Source organism: Rhinopithecus roxellana, chromosome 10 (genome assembly GCF_007565055.1).
Source record: "Rhinopithecus roxellana isolate Shanxi Qingling chromosome 10, ASM756505v1, whole genome shotgun sequence".
NCBI classification, from domain to species: Eukaryota; Metazoa; Chordata; class Mammalia; order Primates; family Cercopithecidae; genus Rhinopithecus; species Rhinopithecus roxellana.
The window spans coordinates 81,630,006-81,642,710 of NC_044558.1; the positions used below are offsets into that span (position 1 = coordinate 81,630,006).

General features: G+C 50.8%; 1 protein-coding gene across 1 annotated transcript in view; it reads right to left on the reverse strand.

The window, feature by feature from the left end:
• Positions 1–12,705, reverse strand: part of DNAH10 (dynein axonemal heavy chain 10) — a 184,638-nt gene that overhangs the window by 25,465 nt on the left and 146,468 nt on the right. Inside the window, 3 exon segments of the mRNA XM_030938911.1 lie at positions 6,053–6,227; positions 10,366–10,527; positions 11,519–11,716. Coding sequence (XP_030794771.1) covers positions 6,053–6,227; positions 10,366–10,527; positions 11,519–11,716 — 535 coding nt within the window.

The following is a 12,705-nucleotide window of genomic DNA, read 5'->3' on the forward strand; positions in this document are numbered from 1 at the left end:
AGAAGCCAGGTCCCAACACCAACCGCACTCCTGGGTGGGAGCGTCGCTAAGGGCGGGGCCGGGTACCCCCTCAGGTTCCAGACCAGGCGCCTGGAACACAGCTGAATCATGGTGCAGGGACAGCATTAAAATACAAACCCAGGCCATCCCCAGAGCATCTGGATCAGTGGTTAGGGTGAAGCCTGAGCACCTATGTTTTAATTACACCCTCGGCTGATTCCTCAGACTCTAAATGGTGGTTGCTGTCATTATTGTCATTATCATCATCATCACCACTATCACTACCACCATCATCTTTCCCCATTTACTAGATGGAGAAACAGGGTCCCAGGAGCTTGCATGACTGGCTGTGCTGACACCACCTTCGAGACCTGAGGTCCCTGTATCCTGGGCTCTTTCCAGCCTATGCTGCCCCATAACTGTTTTCTGTGGCTTTGATAAGACTAGATCATCACTCTGCTCCTCCAGAACTCAGATGTCCACTGCCCTTGGTCCTCTGGAGAACCAGAACTGCCAACGGAGCAGGAGACAGAACAGCAGCGCTGGTGCAAAGGCCGGAGAAGGAACCAAACCCATCTCACTGGGGCATCCTGCTGCCAGGCAAGGTCAATGAAAGCCACAGAAGTCTCCCAGACCAGGCTATGGAAAGACAGAAGTGGAAGGAGAATAGCACAGAGAAGGCAAAGCAGGAAAGGAAGGAAAAGGAGAGAAGAGCAGGAGACAGAGGCCCCAGAGGACATGGAAGCAGTATGGGGGCAGCCAGGCAGGGGCCCAGGCATTTGGGCTCTGGTAGGAGGCTGGGGTGAGCCAGAGAAGAACGAGGGGGATGGAGGGACAGAGAGGGAGACACATGCACAAGGATAGAGACAGAGATAGGGAGACAGGGAGGAGACAGAGAGACAGGGAGGAGACAGAGAGGGAGACACATGCACAAGGATAGAGACAGAGATAGGGAGACAGGGAGGAGACAGAGAGACAGGGAGGAGACAGAGAGACAGGGAGGAGACAGGGAGACAGGGAGGAGACAGGGAGACAGGGAGGAGACAGAGAGACAGGGAGGAGACAGGGAGACAGGGAGGAGACAGAGAGACAGGGAGGAGACAGTGTGAGCAGACTGAGCAAGCTAGAGGCTTTCTGCAATGAGCAAATCCCCCACCCCTTCTGCCCCCGGCACCCTCACACACTCCCACGCAGACAGTAGAGGAGAGAGGGCCCCATAGTGTACGGACAAGCCAGGGCAACGGCCAGGAGGGAGGGCGCCCACACTTCAGTACAAAGCCCAGTGATGAAAGAAATGGCCCTGAGTCACCAGGGAAAGTCTCAGTTATGCTGGTGTTGGCTGCTTAGGAAAGCAGCAGCAGCCTGTCCGAGTGTCTTTAAAAGGTTCCTTCAGGGTGGATGGAAACCAGGCCCCAGCCACTGCTCTGTGAACAAGCAGGTAGGGAAAGAACGGGGGAGATGTTTTCAGATTCAAGACAGAAAGAGCCCAGGCCTGAGGCAGGGTCCTGAGCCCTTAGGCAAGTTAGGAACCAGCCAGGGGTGTCAGTTTTCCCATCTGTAAAGTGAGACACAGAACCAGACCCTTCCAGTTCCCAAATCCTCTGAGTCTATGAAAGTGAAGTTTTCTGCTGTCGTGTTATAGGCCACGCTCTGGGATCTCACTTATTGAGAACACACCACTTTCCACAATGCCGGATGACCGAGGCGTGTGAAATATTGAGGGTGCAAGACAAGAGAAATGGAGATGTCTGTTTAATTTGATTCCTTTCTTCTATCACTAAACAAACTTGGGAATGAGAAAGGGAGAATGATATGCTACCCTTCCTAGAAGAAAATAATCATTTTAAACCCTACTCCCCGCCTCCCAGCGCTCTACCCCTGACACAGCAGCTGTCTCTGCTTTTTCTCCAGCCGAGCTCCTTGCAGCCTCAGAGAAGGTGCCCCCTCCACCCACCATGACCATGACTAGGTCAGGTCCCAACATCCACTGTCAGAGCAGCAAGGACCTTTCCTTCCTAACCTAATCCTACATCATTTCCCCATGCACATGGGATTCCTATAGGAAAACAGAGTGCCAGCTCCATGCAGTGAAGGCCCTGCCTCCCTGTCTCACTGCTGATCGGCCCCAGTGCCTGCTCAGGGCAGGGGTGGGGTGGGGGACAGACACCCAATGACTATTGAATGAATGAAAGGAAGAAAAGTAAAAATCAAAAGCCAGCAACAAAGGGAGCCTTTTATACTTTTATAGTTAGAGAAACATCTACTTCTAATCTTCATGACTCTTCATCTTCCTGCCTTAACATTTAATGATTCCCACAAAGAGGATTGAGTATGATAAGAAGGAAACGCTTTTTAAGGACTTAAAAGATTATAAAATTGTCAAGATGTAAGTGCTGGCTCATTGTGCTTAACATCCAAATGACCTGAGAAAAGCCAGATTTTAGTCATCTGGAAAAACTCAAATTGGATCCAAACTCACACAAAACCCCAGGAAAAAAATCCTCAATAGATAAAAGATTTAAATATAAAAAATTAAACCATCAGAGTACAAAAAGAAATCATGGGGAAATTATTTTACCATCTTGCAGTGCAATCAGGTCTTTTAACTAGGACACAATATCCAAAAGTCACCAAATAGGTTGGGTGCAGTGGCTCATGCCTGTAATCCCAACAGTTTGGGAGGCTGAGGTGGGTGGATCACCTGAGGTCAGGAGTTCGAGACCAGCCTGGCCAACATGGTGAAAGCCCATCTCTACTAAAAATACAAAAATTAGCCAGGCATGGTGGTGGGTGTCTGTAATTCCAGCTATTTGTGAGGCTGAGGCAGGAAAATCGTTTGAACCTGGAAGGCGGAGGTTGCAGTGAGCCGAGATTGCACCACTGTACTCCAGCCTGGGTGACAGAATGAGACTCTGTCCCAAAAAATTAATTTTAAAAAAGTCACAAAATAAAATATTGCTAAAATCTGCCACATAAAAATAAACATACATGGCAAAAACAAACACACACACAAACCTCCTAAACAAAGTCAAATGGCCCATGGCAAACCAGGAAAAGATTTGCAACTCACCTTATGGATAAAAAGCTGATCTCCCCACTGCATAAAAAAGCCCCTGGAAATGGTTTTGAAAAAAAAGCAACAATACCACGGCCCAACAGATAAGCAAACCAAGTTCACAGAAAAGGAAATACACATAACTCTCAGGCACATTTTTCACATAGGGAAAAAAAAGGCCAGCCTCACTCACTAAGAGAAATGCAAATTGAAACTACACAAATAACACTCTTCATCTACAACATGTGAAAAATCCAAACGTGATCGCTCCCCCTGTTGGTGAGTCTAGGAAAAAGCAGGTACTGCTCACTTGGATTGTCGTTTGAGGATAAATAGGTTCCATCCCCACGGCTGGGACTGGGCAACAGCTATGAACCTTATAAATGCCTACACCCTGGGACCCAGCAATTCCACTTCCAGAAATGTATCCTGCAGATGGACTCTCCCAGGTGCACAATTAACTATGCTCAGGTTTATTCTTTGCCACGCTATTTGTAAACGCAAAAGACTGGAGACACAATCAACTTATTCAACAAACTCATCAGTAAGGGCTTGTTAAATAAATTATGGCACAGCCACACAATGGAATGTGGAGGAATGTCCTAAAATATCAGGGAAGTTCATCACATATCAACATGCAAAAGATCTCCAAAATATATTGCTAAGCAGAAAAGATGCAGAAAGATATGCATAGGGTGTTACAGTTTGTATATAAAAGAAGGATAAAAGGATTTGCAGGTATCCCTTGCTCTCCAAACACTCAGAACCTGAAGTCAGGAACAGAAGAGACCCTTGTGTACCTGGTTGCCTTGGTCATGCATGAAAATCCTCGGGATGTGTATACGAGAAATGATACACCCACACTACCTGTTGAAGCGTGGGAAGGTGACCAGAGCTGATAGAGGACACAGTGGCTGTGGGCTTTTCCCAGCATACCTTTTGGATGTTGGAGCCATAATCACGGCTAATGCTTACATGGCTCTGACCATGTGCCCAGCCCAGTTCTTCACATATAGGCTTATATGATCCTCATGAAGGTACTGATGCAGCCGAGACAATTCTTATTCACATTTTACAAATGAAGAAACTGGAGCGGGCCAGGCGCAGTGGCTCAAGTCTGTAATCCCAGCACTTTGGGAGGCCAAGACGGGCGGATCACGAGGTCAGGAGATCGAGACCATCCTGGCTAACACCGTGAAACCCCGTCTCTACTAAAAAATACAAAAAACTAGCCGGGCGAGGTGGCGGGCGCCCGTAGTCCCAGCTACTCGGGAGGCTGAGGCAGGAGAATGGCATAAACCCGGGAGGCGGAGCTTGCAGTGAGCTGAGATCTGGCCACTGCACTCCAGCCTGGGTGACAGAGCAAGACTCCGTCTCAAAAAAAAAAAAAAAAAAAAAAAAAGAAACTGGAGCACAGAGAAGTTAGATGACTTGCTAAACGTCGCACAGCAAAGAGGCAGAGCCATGTATGAATGTGTAAAAATTATTCCTTTTGTACTTTGGCTTTCTCGGGGTGAGCTGGGCACCTGTCTGCAACGCCTGTCTCACTGCAGGAGACACATGTCAAGCTCTCTATCTGGCTCCATGGAAGCCCCTTCCCACCCCTCCACCTTGGGTTGATGGAAGGGACTCACCGTTCCTTCTCTTCAAATAAATCCCCTTCAAAAATCCTTCCTAGTCTCTGCTCTCACGATGTTTTTATGCTGCTGACCTGGGAGCAGTGCCCCAAATCCTATTACCGGTAGCTAGATATTCCTCTGAGAGAATGTGTGTGGGACCGTGTCTACTACCCTCCGCTGGGTGTGCACTTCCACTGTGTCCTGGCACCTCAGCCTCAACTTCCAATGCTTAGTGCTGAAGTTTTAATACATCCATCCTTATACCTTCCTTGACACCATTCTCAACATTGAAATAATGACTTCTTGCTGATAACAGTGGCACCTCCAAGTGACCTCCCAAGAATGAACCAGGTCCCCTGTCCTGGAATGAGCTGAATTCTGTGTTCAAATTCACAAATGTTTCATGAACAAGAAAACAAGGGCATGGCCTTGGATAAGGAGTGCTGCTCAGCCTTCACAGGCAGCACAGAGGCAGAGAAACAGGAAGTGCAGGGAACACGAACTACTCCACCGGGAGTCCAGAATGGAAGCCCACTGCTGACCCAGGAATGGAGCCTCCTGGCTGCGAGACCTGTGTGTGGGGCCAGGAAGACTGATCTCCTTCCGGATGAAGAGTGAGGAAGGAGAGAACTGAGGCTCCCACGCCGGGGGGTCTGTGCGGGGCCAGGCAGCACAGAGGCAGAGGCAGTGGGCGGAGGCTGGCACCAGAACAGTGTTCCCTCCTTGGGCTTTACTCACAAGACTCAACTGACCATCAGAGTCCAGGAACAGTGCCCTGGGGAGACCAAGCCATGCGGGGAGAAAGTTTGCTGGCCCATGCCACACCAGGTCACCCTCGCTGACAGCAGATGAGCCCTCTGGGGGACAGGGTCATCTTACAGAATGATTTGCAAGATGTATGGAGGCCTCAATAGTGACCTACTCTCACCCTCCTTGAAAGCCTCCTTGGCCAGAAAAGGATTCAGGCATCGCCAGTCTGGCCGTGGTGTGCACACATCTCTGCTGAGCTGTTTTCAGCAGGGCTCGCCCTGTGTTGAGCACTCTGCCCCTGCGAGGGCGGACACTTGCCCCCATGTGTTCCATGAAGAGCACTGTTTTACCCCACTCCGTCCTTCCCTTGGCCTGGGTTCAAGGTCAGCAGGCCCTGCTTCCTACTAGCCGGGGGAGCTGGATGCCTGGGGTGCCCACCTTATCTCCCTGGGCCTCGCTTTCCTCATCCGAAAATGAGGGCAACAACAGTTCCCACCGCGGAGACAGCCAGGCGCGGTGGCAGCACGTGGTGTCAGCTCCTTTGTAAGCACCTGGTCGCCACGATCATGGGGACTACTGGCCTGCAGAGGTGGAACGGAAGCCCAGAATGGCGGCCCGGGTGCGTTACCTAATCTCAGTCACGTCCGACTTGTCCAGCTTCTGCAGCTCCAGCTTGGCGGCCTCCAGGATGGGCATGACCTCCTCCAGGGTCGTCTCGGCCTCAGCCTTCTCCATGGCAATGACCTTGTTCTGCTCCTCTATCTCTATGGCCTTTTCCTCCGCCAGTTTCTTCTTCTCCTCAGCTGCAGGGTGGAGCAGGGGGTGAGTAAACTTGGGCTCAGAGGAGATGCACTCGCGGCCACCGGCTCTGAGCAGAGTGCAGTCCTTAAAGGTAGGCTTGAGCCCCAGTGGGGATCTAAGGAGCTTTGGCCAATGTGGCAGCCTTAGTGATCCTGGTGGGACAGAAAACTCCACCATGCATGGGCCCTCCAGCACCAGACAGCCAGCCTGACTCCGACCTTCCTCAACTGGCCCACCTGTGTCCCACCCACTTCATCCAGGACAAATCCCGTGGCTCCTGACAGCCCCCAGTCCTGCCTCGCCAGTGTTCACTGAGGATGCCAGGGTCCCCCTTCCACTTACTGGCTCCCTGAGATCTCCTCTCATCGCCTCTTCCTACTCTCACTCTGGCCCAGCCAGAGCCACCCTCTAAGGAGGCTGCCCCTCTGTCGCCTTCTCTCTCCCTGCCTTGCCGATTTGCTTCATGACACCGATCACAATCGGGAAGTTTCACTTCACCGTTGACTGATTCACTGTCTGGGTGCCCTCACTTACTAGGATGTCAGCACCTCCCCGAGGGCTGGAACCCCAAAACCTAGAGCAGGGCTTGGCTCACTGTGGTTTGAACAGTGTCACCCCACCAAAATTCGTGCCCACTGGGACCTCAGGATGTGACCTTATTTGGAAGTGGGGTCTTTGCAGATGGAATTAGTTAAGATTAGGTCATACAGGGTTAGGGTGGGCCCTAAATCCAGTGCCTGGGGTCCCTATCAGAAGGCCATGTGGAGACACACAGGGAAGAGGGGCGTGTGGCAATGGAGACAGACACTGGAGTGGTGCATTTATAAGCTAAGCTAAGGAATACCAAGGGCTGCCAACAACGCTGAGAAGCTGGAAGAGGCATGAAAGAGTCTTCCCCCAGAACCTTCAGAGGGAGCGTGGTCCTGGCACCTTGATGTCAGACTTCGGCCTCCAGAACTGTGAGAGAATAAATTTCCGTTGTTGGCCGGGCGCGGTGGCTCACGCCTGTAATCCCAGCACTTAGGGAGGCCGAGGCAGGTGGATCAACTAAGGTTGGGAGTTCGGGACCAGCCTTGCCAAAATGGAGAAACTCTGTCTCTACTAAAAATACAAAAATTAGCTGGGCATGGTGATGGGTGCCTGTAGTCCCAGCTACTCAGGAGGCTGAGGCAGGAGAATCGCTTGAACCCAGGAGGCAGCGGTTGCAGTGAGCTGAGATGGCGCCATTGCACTCTAGCCTGGGCGACAGAGCAAGACTCCGTCTCAAGAAAAAAAAATAATTAATTAATTTTAAAAACTAAATGTCTGTTGTTTTCAGCCCCCAGATCACGGTGCTTTGTTACAGCAGCCCCAGGAGATGCATGCAGCAGGCCTTCTGCAAACAAAGACTGGCTGCAGAGGCTCTGCCTCCCCCATGTTAAGGCTCTCAGAATCCATTTCCACAGCTAACAAGCCAGCATTGGCACTTGCAGTGTACAAAGCCGTGCACGGGCCCTGACACTGTAAAGGTCCCCAGCCCAGGCACTGCTTCTCCCTGGGGCAGCAGGGGGATGAATGCGTCAGAAAAGGGTAGCAAGATCACAAGTGTGGAACCTTCGGAATAGAAGAGCAGAAAGGAAGCTGTCTAAGCTGTGAGCATGCCGAGGCGGGGGTGGGGCCAGCAGGAACGGAGCACAGAGGTAACAGGACCACCAGAGCTGGCTGGGAAGGAAGAGGGCTGGTACAGGCCGCAGGAACCTCAGGGTGGGGAGCAGCCTGCAAAGGGGTCCGGCCAAGCCAGGTGCTTGAGTCATGTTGAGGAGCAAAATGATGGGCTCTTTCAGCCAGGCAGGAGCACAGGCTAGAGGCTAGGGCAGGTGCTGAAGAGTCACCCTCAGGAGAAAGGATTGTTTGCACCCCACCCTACCCTCTGCAGGACTTGTCAATGTATCCCATTCCTATGGCCACCAGGATTGGTTTGGGCAAGGGCATGTGACTCAAATCTGTCCAATCAAGGCCTATTCTGGGAGCTTTGTGGGAATGCATGGGAAAGAAGAGCCCTCTCTCCCCTGGGGATGCTGAGCTAATAGGATGCCAACCTCATGCGGGAGGCTCCCAAACTCTCAGCATGGACAGAGCCTGCTGCCTGAGATGAAGCCCAAACAGAAGACAGCAGAGCCAAGAAAGGGAAGGAAAGATTCCCACTGATACACTTGAGTCCTAGATCCAGCTGTGTCTGAAGCCAGCATGCCTCTGGAATCAATGCGTTTCCACTTTAGATTAAGCCACTTTGAGCTCAGTTTCCACCATTTGCAACCACAATAGTCCTGATCGGGACAGGCAGCCTGGAAACAGGGATCCTAGATGAAGCTTCCTCCAAAATTACAAGTGGGAGCAAGGTGACCCTGGACAAGGATGACGGCAATGGGGAAAGAAAAGCAACCACAGGTAGGAGAGGCACTAAACATGGGTGTGGCAAACAGGTCGTCCTCAGTACGAACTGCAGCCTGGGCACTGGGGGAGGGGCTCTCTTGGTTGTGAGCTTCTTCGAGGCAGGGGTTGAGTCTCATTCAGTTTCTAGCCCCCACTCTCCCCACCATGGTGCCTGCCACGAAGCTGAAGTCAGTATCTGCTGTTTGGACAGATGAATACGAGGAATAACAGCTCCCTTCAAGACACTTCCAGTCTAGTTTTACATCTAAGGGGCCAGGAATATATAGTTTTTTACATCTAGGGGGCCAGAAATATATAGTTTTTAAAAGACAGATGAAAGCAAAGTGCAGCTATGTGGGAATGAGGCATTTGATCAAAGTTCTGGTAGAAGAAACACGGATAGGAAGAGAGATGTGGCATGGATATTCTCAGCAGACCGAAGGGAGAGAAAGAGCACATTACTGCAGGACTCACACGGGCATGAAGAGGTGATGCTGTGAGCAGGCGACAGGGTGTCATGGGAAATTAGGTGGGCAAGATGACACAGAGGGATTGACGATGGCCACAGTGAGGACCCAGCATCAAAACAGGCAGCAGGGAGTCGCCACAAATTCCTGGGAAAGGATATCTATCGATTAAGTTGCTTTGGTTGCAAGCAACAGAAGCTAACAACGGTCGAGTTAAGAAAAATGTGAAATTGTTATAAGAAGACATGGTAGCTCACGGACATGGAAGATGCTGAAACACATAAACTAGGGGCGTCTCGGGGATCTGGGCTCGGTCACTGAATGCAGTCTCTTCACAGCACGGCCATGCAATAAATGAACACAAATAATCTTCAGTCTTGTAGGCTGACTCAAAATGTGCAGTCCCAGATAACTTCTAATTGGTCTGCCAGGGTTAGAATAAGCCCATCCTTATTCTAATGATGGCAGGCACTGGGAGTTGGGGAGAGGCAGTTTGCCAACACCAAGTTAGGGTGCTGGTGCCAGAGTGATGACAAATGGATCCTGTGCACAGGGCCGGGTGCAATGACAAAGGAACTGAACCGAGATGACACTTAGCAGCAGCACAAACACAGACCAGCAGGAGAAGGAAGAGGCAGGCAGGTCGAGTAGCATCTGCAGGAATCTGAGAATGAGCTGGGGAGGGTACACATCAGAAACCAGTGGCCCAAAGACCCAGAGAGGAGGGTTAGAGGCCAGGCACAGAGCTGTGGGCTCCAGGAGCTGTCCTGTGCCAGGCATCGCAGGAGGGTAGAGTCGTCAAGAGCAGGACAGTGCAGGTGACACAGAGCCTTGGCCAGGAAGACCAAGGGAAGGAGCCCAAGAAAGAACCTTGAAACAGTTTCAAGGGGAGCCAAGAAAGTCCCGCATCGATGATGCCAAGGCTTAGGTCATTTCAACCCACGGACTTAGTTCAGCAGCCCATTGAGGGTCGAGTGACTTTTCCACTCCCTGGCACATCCTCAGGCTACCAGCGCACGGACCTACATATGGTAGCGTCTCAGTGCTTATGAAAAGGGATGAGACTGGCTGGACACGAATTCAGAAAGAAACAGGAATTGCAGGGTCAAGATGGCATGCTTGGTGCCTACAAGCAGTTTCGCAGGGACGTCCCGGCAGAGCCCTGTCCTGCTGGGGGATGGGCTGCCCGGCCCCCACCCTCACTCACCTACGGTGGTGTTGGGGATGGGCTGCCCTGGCCCTGGCCCTGGCCCTTACCCACCTACAGCGGTGTTGACGGCGATCTCCTCCAGCAAGGCCTCGCAGGCGGCGGACTTCTCGGCCAGCACGATTTTCTGCTCGGCCAGCTTCTGGTTCAGCTCGTCCAGCTGGATGGTGGCCTCCTTCAGCTTGTCCAGTCCCCCGTCCAGACGCTTGCACTGAGCTGAGGAAAGAGGGCACCTATGTTCATTGTCGAGGTGGCCACTGTTCCCAACACAATCACTGGGATTTGCCTAACTTCAGCTTATCAAAACAAAACAAAACATTTTTACAAGATGGCACGTGTCTTTCAGTACCTCCACTGCCATACTGACATGGCATCAGCCAAAATGAATATATATCTGAAAACAGTGCTTCCCTTGGCCAATAGCCAGAGCACTTTTTAAAAAGCCCTGTCCAGCAGTGCATGCTGCTGCAGCAGACAGTATCTCTAATGTGTGCCAGGCATGGTGGCTGCACCTGTGGTCCCAGCTACTCAGGAGGCTGAGGCGGGAGGAGCACATGAGCCCAGGAGGTTGAGGCTGCAGTGAGCCATGACTGCACCACTGCACTCCAGCCTGGGAAACAGAGACCCTATCTCTAAGATAAAAAACAAAATTGAGGCCGGGCGCGGTGGCTCAAGCCTGTAATCCCAGCACTTTGGGAGGCCGAGACGGGCAGATCACGAGGTCAGGAGATCGAGACCATCCTGGCTAACCCGGTGAAACCCCGTCTCTACTAAAAAATACAAAAAACTAGCCGGGCGAGGTGGCGGGCACCTGTAGTCCCAGCTACTCGGGAGGCTGAGGCAGGAGAATGGCGTAAACCCAGGAGGCAGAGCTTGCAGTGAGCTGAGATCCGGCCAATGCACTCCAGCCTGGGCAACAGAGCAAGACTCCGTCTCAAAAAAAAAAAAAAAAAAAAAAAAAAATTGAAACATTGCTAATGTGATGAAAATGTAAAGCTTCAAAGTCTATGACTCAACACTGAGAATAAAAATAGGGACATGCCAGGGTCCTACATGAAAGAATTGCTCCAAGATGCAAAATCCAAGATGTGCTTCACTTGGCCTCAATACTGAAGATGGCTGATCTTACTAAAGAAAAGATCAGCGTTCGAATCCTTACCCATAAATAAGAATGACCTCTGTCAACCACCCCATCCCCCAGGCTTACCTATATTATACTGAGTTTTCTCATCCAGCAATTTTGAATAAGTGTGAATAAAATCAAGGTAGTTCTTGGGAGTGACATAGTTGCTGCGCCTCAATTTCTGTAGAAACTGTTTGCTGTAGTGGCCCACGGACTGGTGAACCAAAACAACATGCTTTACCACATTTTCCATATTTTCTGCCGGGATCATTGGATTACACCCTGAAGAGGAAGGAATAAAAACTATATTTTTCGGCCAGGCGCGGTGGCTCAAGCCTGTAATCCCAGCACTTTGGGAGGCCGAGACGGGCGGATCACGAGGTCAGGAGATCGAGACCATCCTGGCTAACATGGTGAAACCCCGTCTCTACTAAAAAATACAAAAAATTAGCCGGGCGAGGTGGCGGGCGCCTGTAGTCCCAGCTACTCGGGAGGCTGAGGCAGGAGAATGGCGTGAACCTGGGAGGCGGAGCTTGCAGTGAGCTGAGATCTGGCCACTGCACTCCAGCCTGGGCGACAGAGCGAGACTCCATCTCAAAAAATATATATACATATATATACATATATATATTTTTTTTTCTTTTCTCTTTCTTTCTTTCTCTCTCTCTCTTTTTTTTTTTTTTTTTTTTTTTTTTGACACAGGCTCTCACTCTGTTGCCCAGGCTGGAGTGCAGTGGCGTGATCATGGCTCACTGCAGCCTCCATCTCGCGGACACAGGTGATCCTCCCACTTCAGCCTCCCAAGTAGCTGGGACTACAGGCGTGGGCCACCATGCCTGGGTAATTTTTTGTATTATTTTGTAGAGGCGAGGTTTCACCCAAGTTGCCCAGGCTGGTCTCAACTCCTGAGCTAAAGCGATCGGCCCACCTCAGCCCCACAAAGTGCTGGGATTACAGGTGTGAGTCATCGCACCCGGCCATGTTTCTTAAGAAAGGAAAACAGTGGCTCTTCAAAGAGTCAAATATAAAATTATTATATGACTCAACAATTCCACTCCTAGGTATATACCCCAAAGAACTGAAAAACAGGGACTCAAATGAATTCTTGTATGCCAACGTTTACTGTAGACTATCACAATAACCACAAGATGGAAAGGACCCAAGTGTCCAGCAATAGAGGAATGGGTGAACAAAATGTATCCTATCTATACCAGGGATAGTACTCACTTGTAAAAGGAATGAAGTTCCAATGCTGAAACGTGGATGAGCCC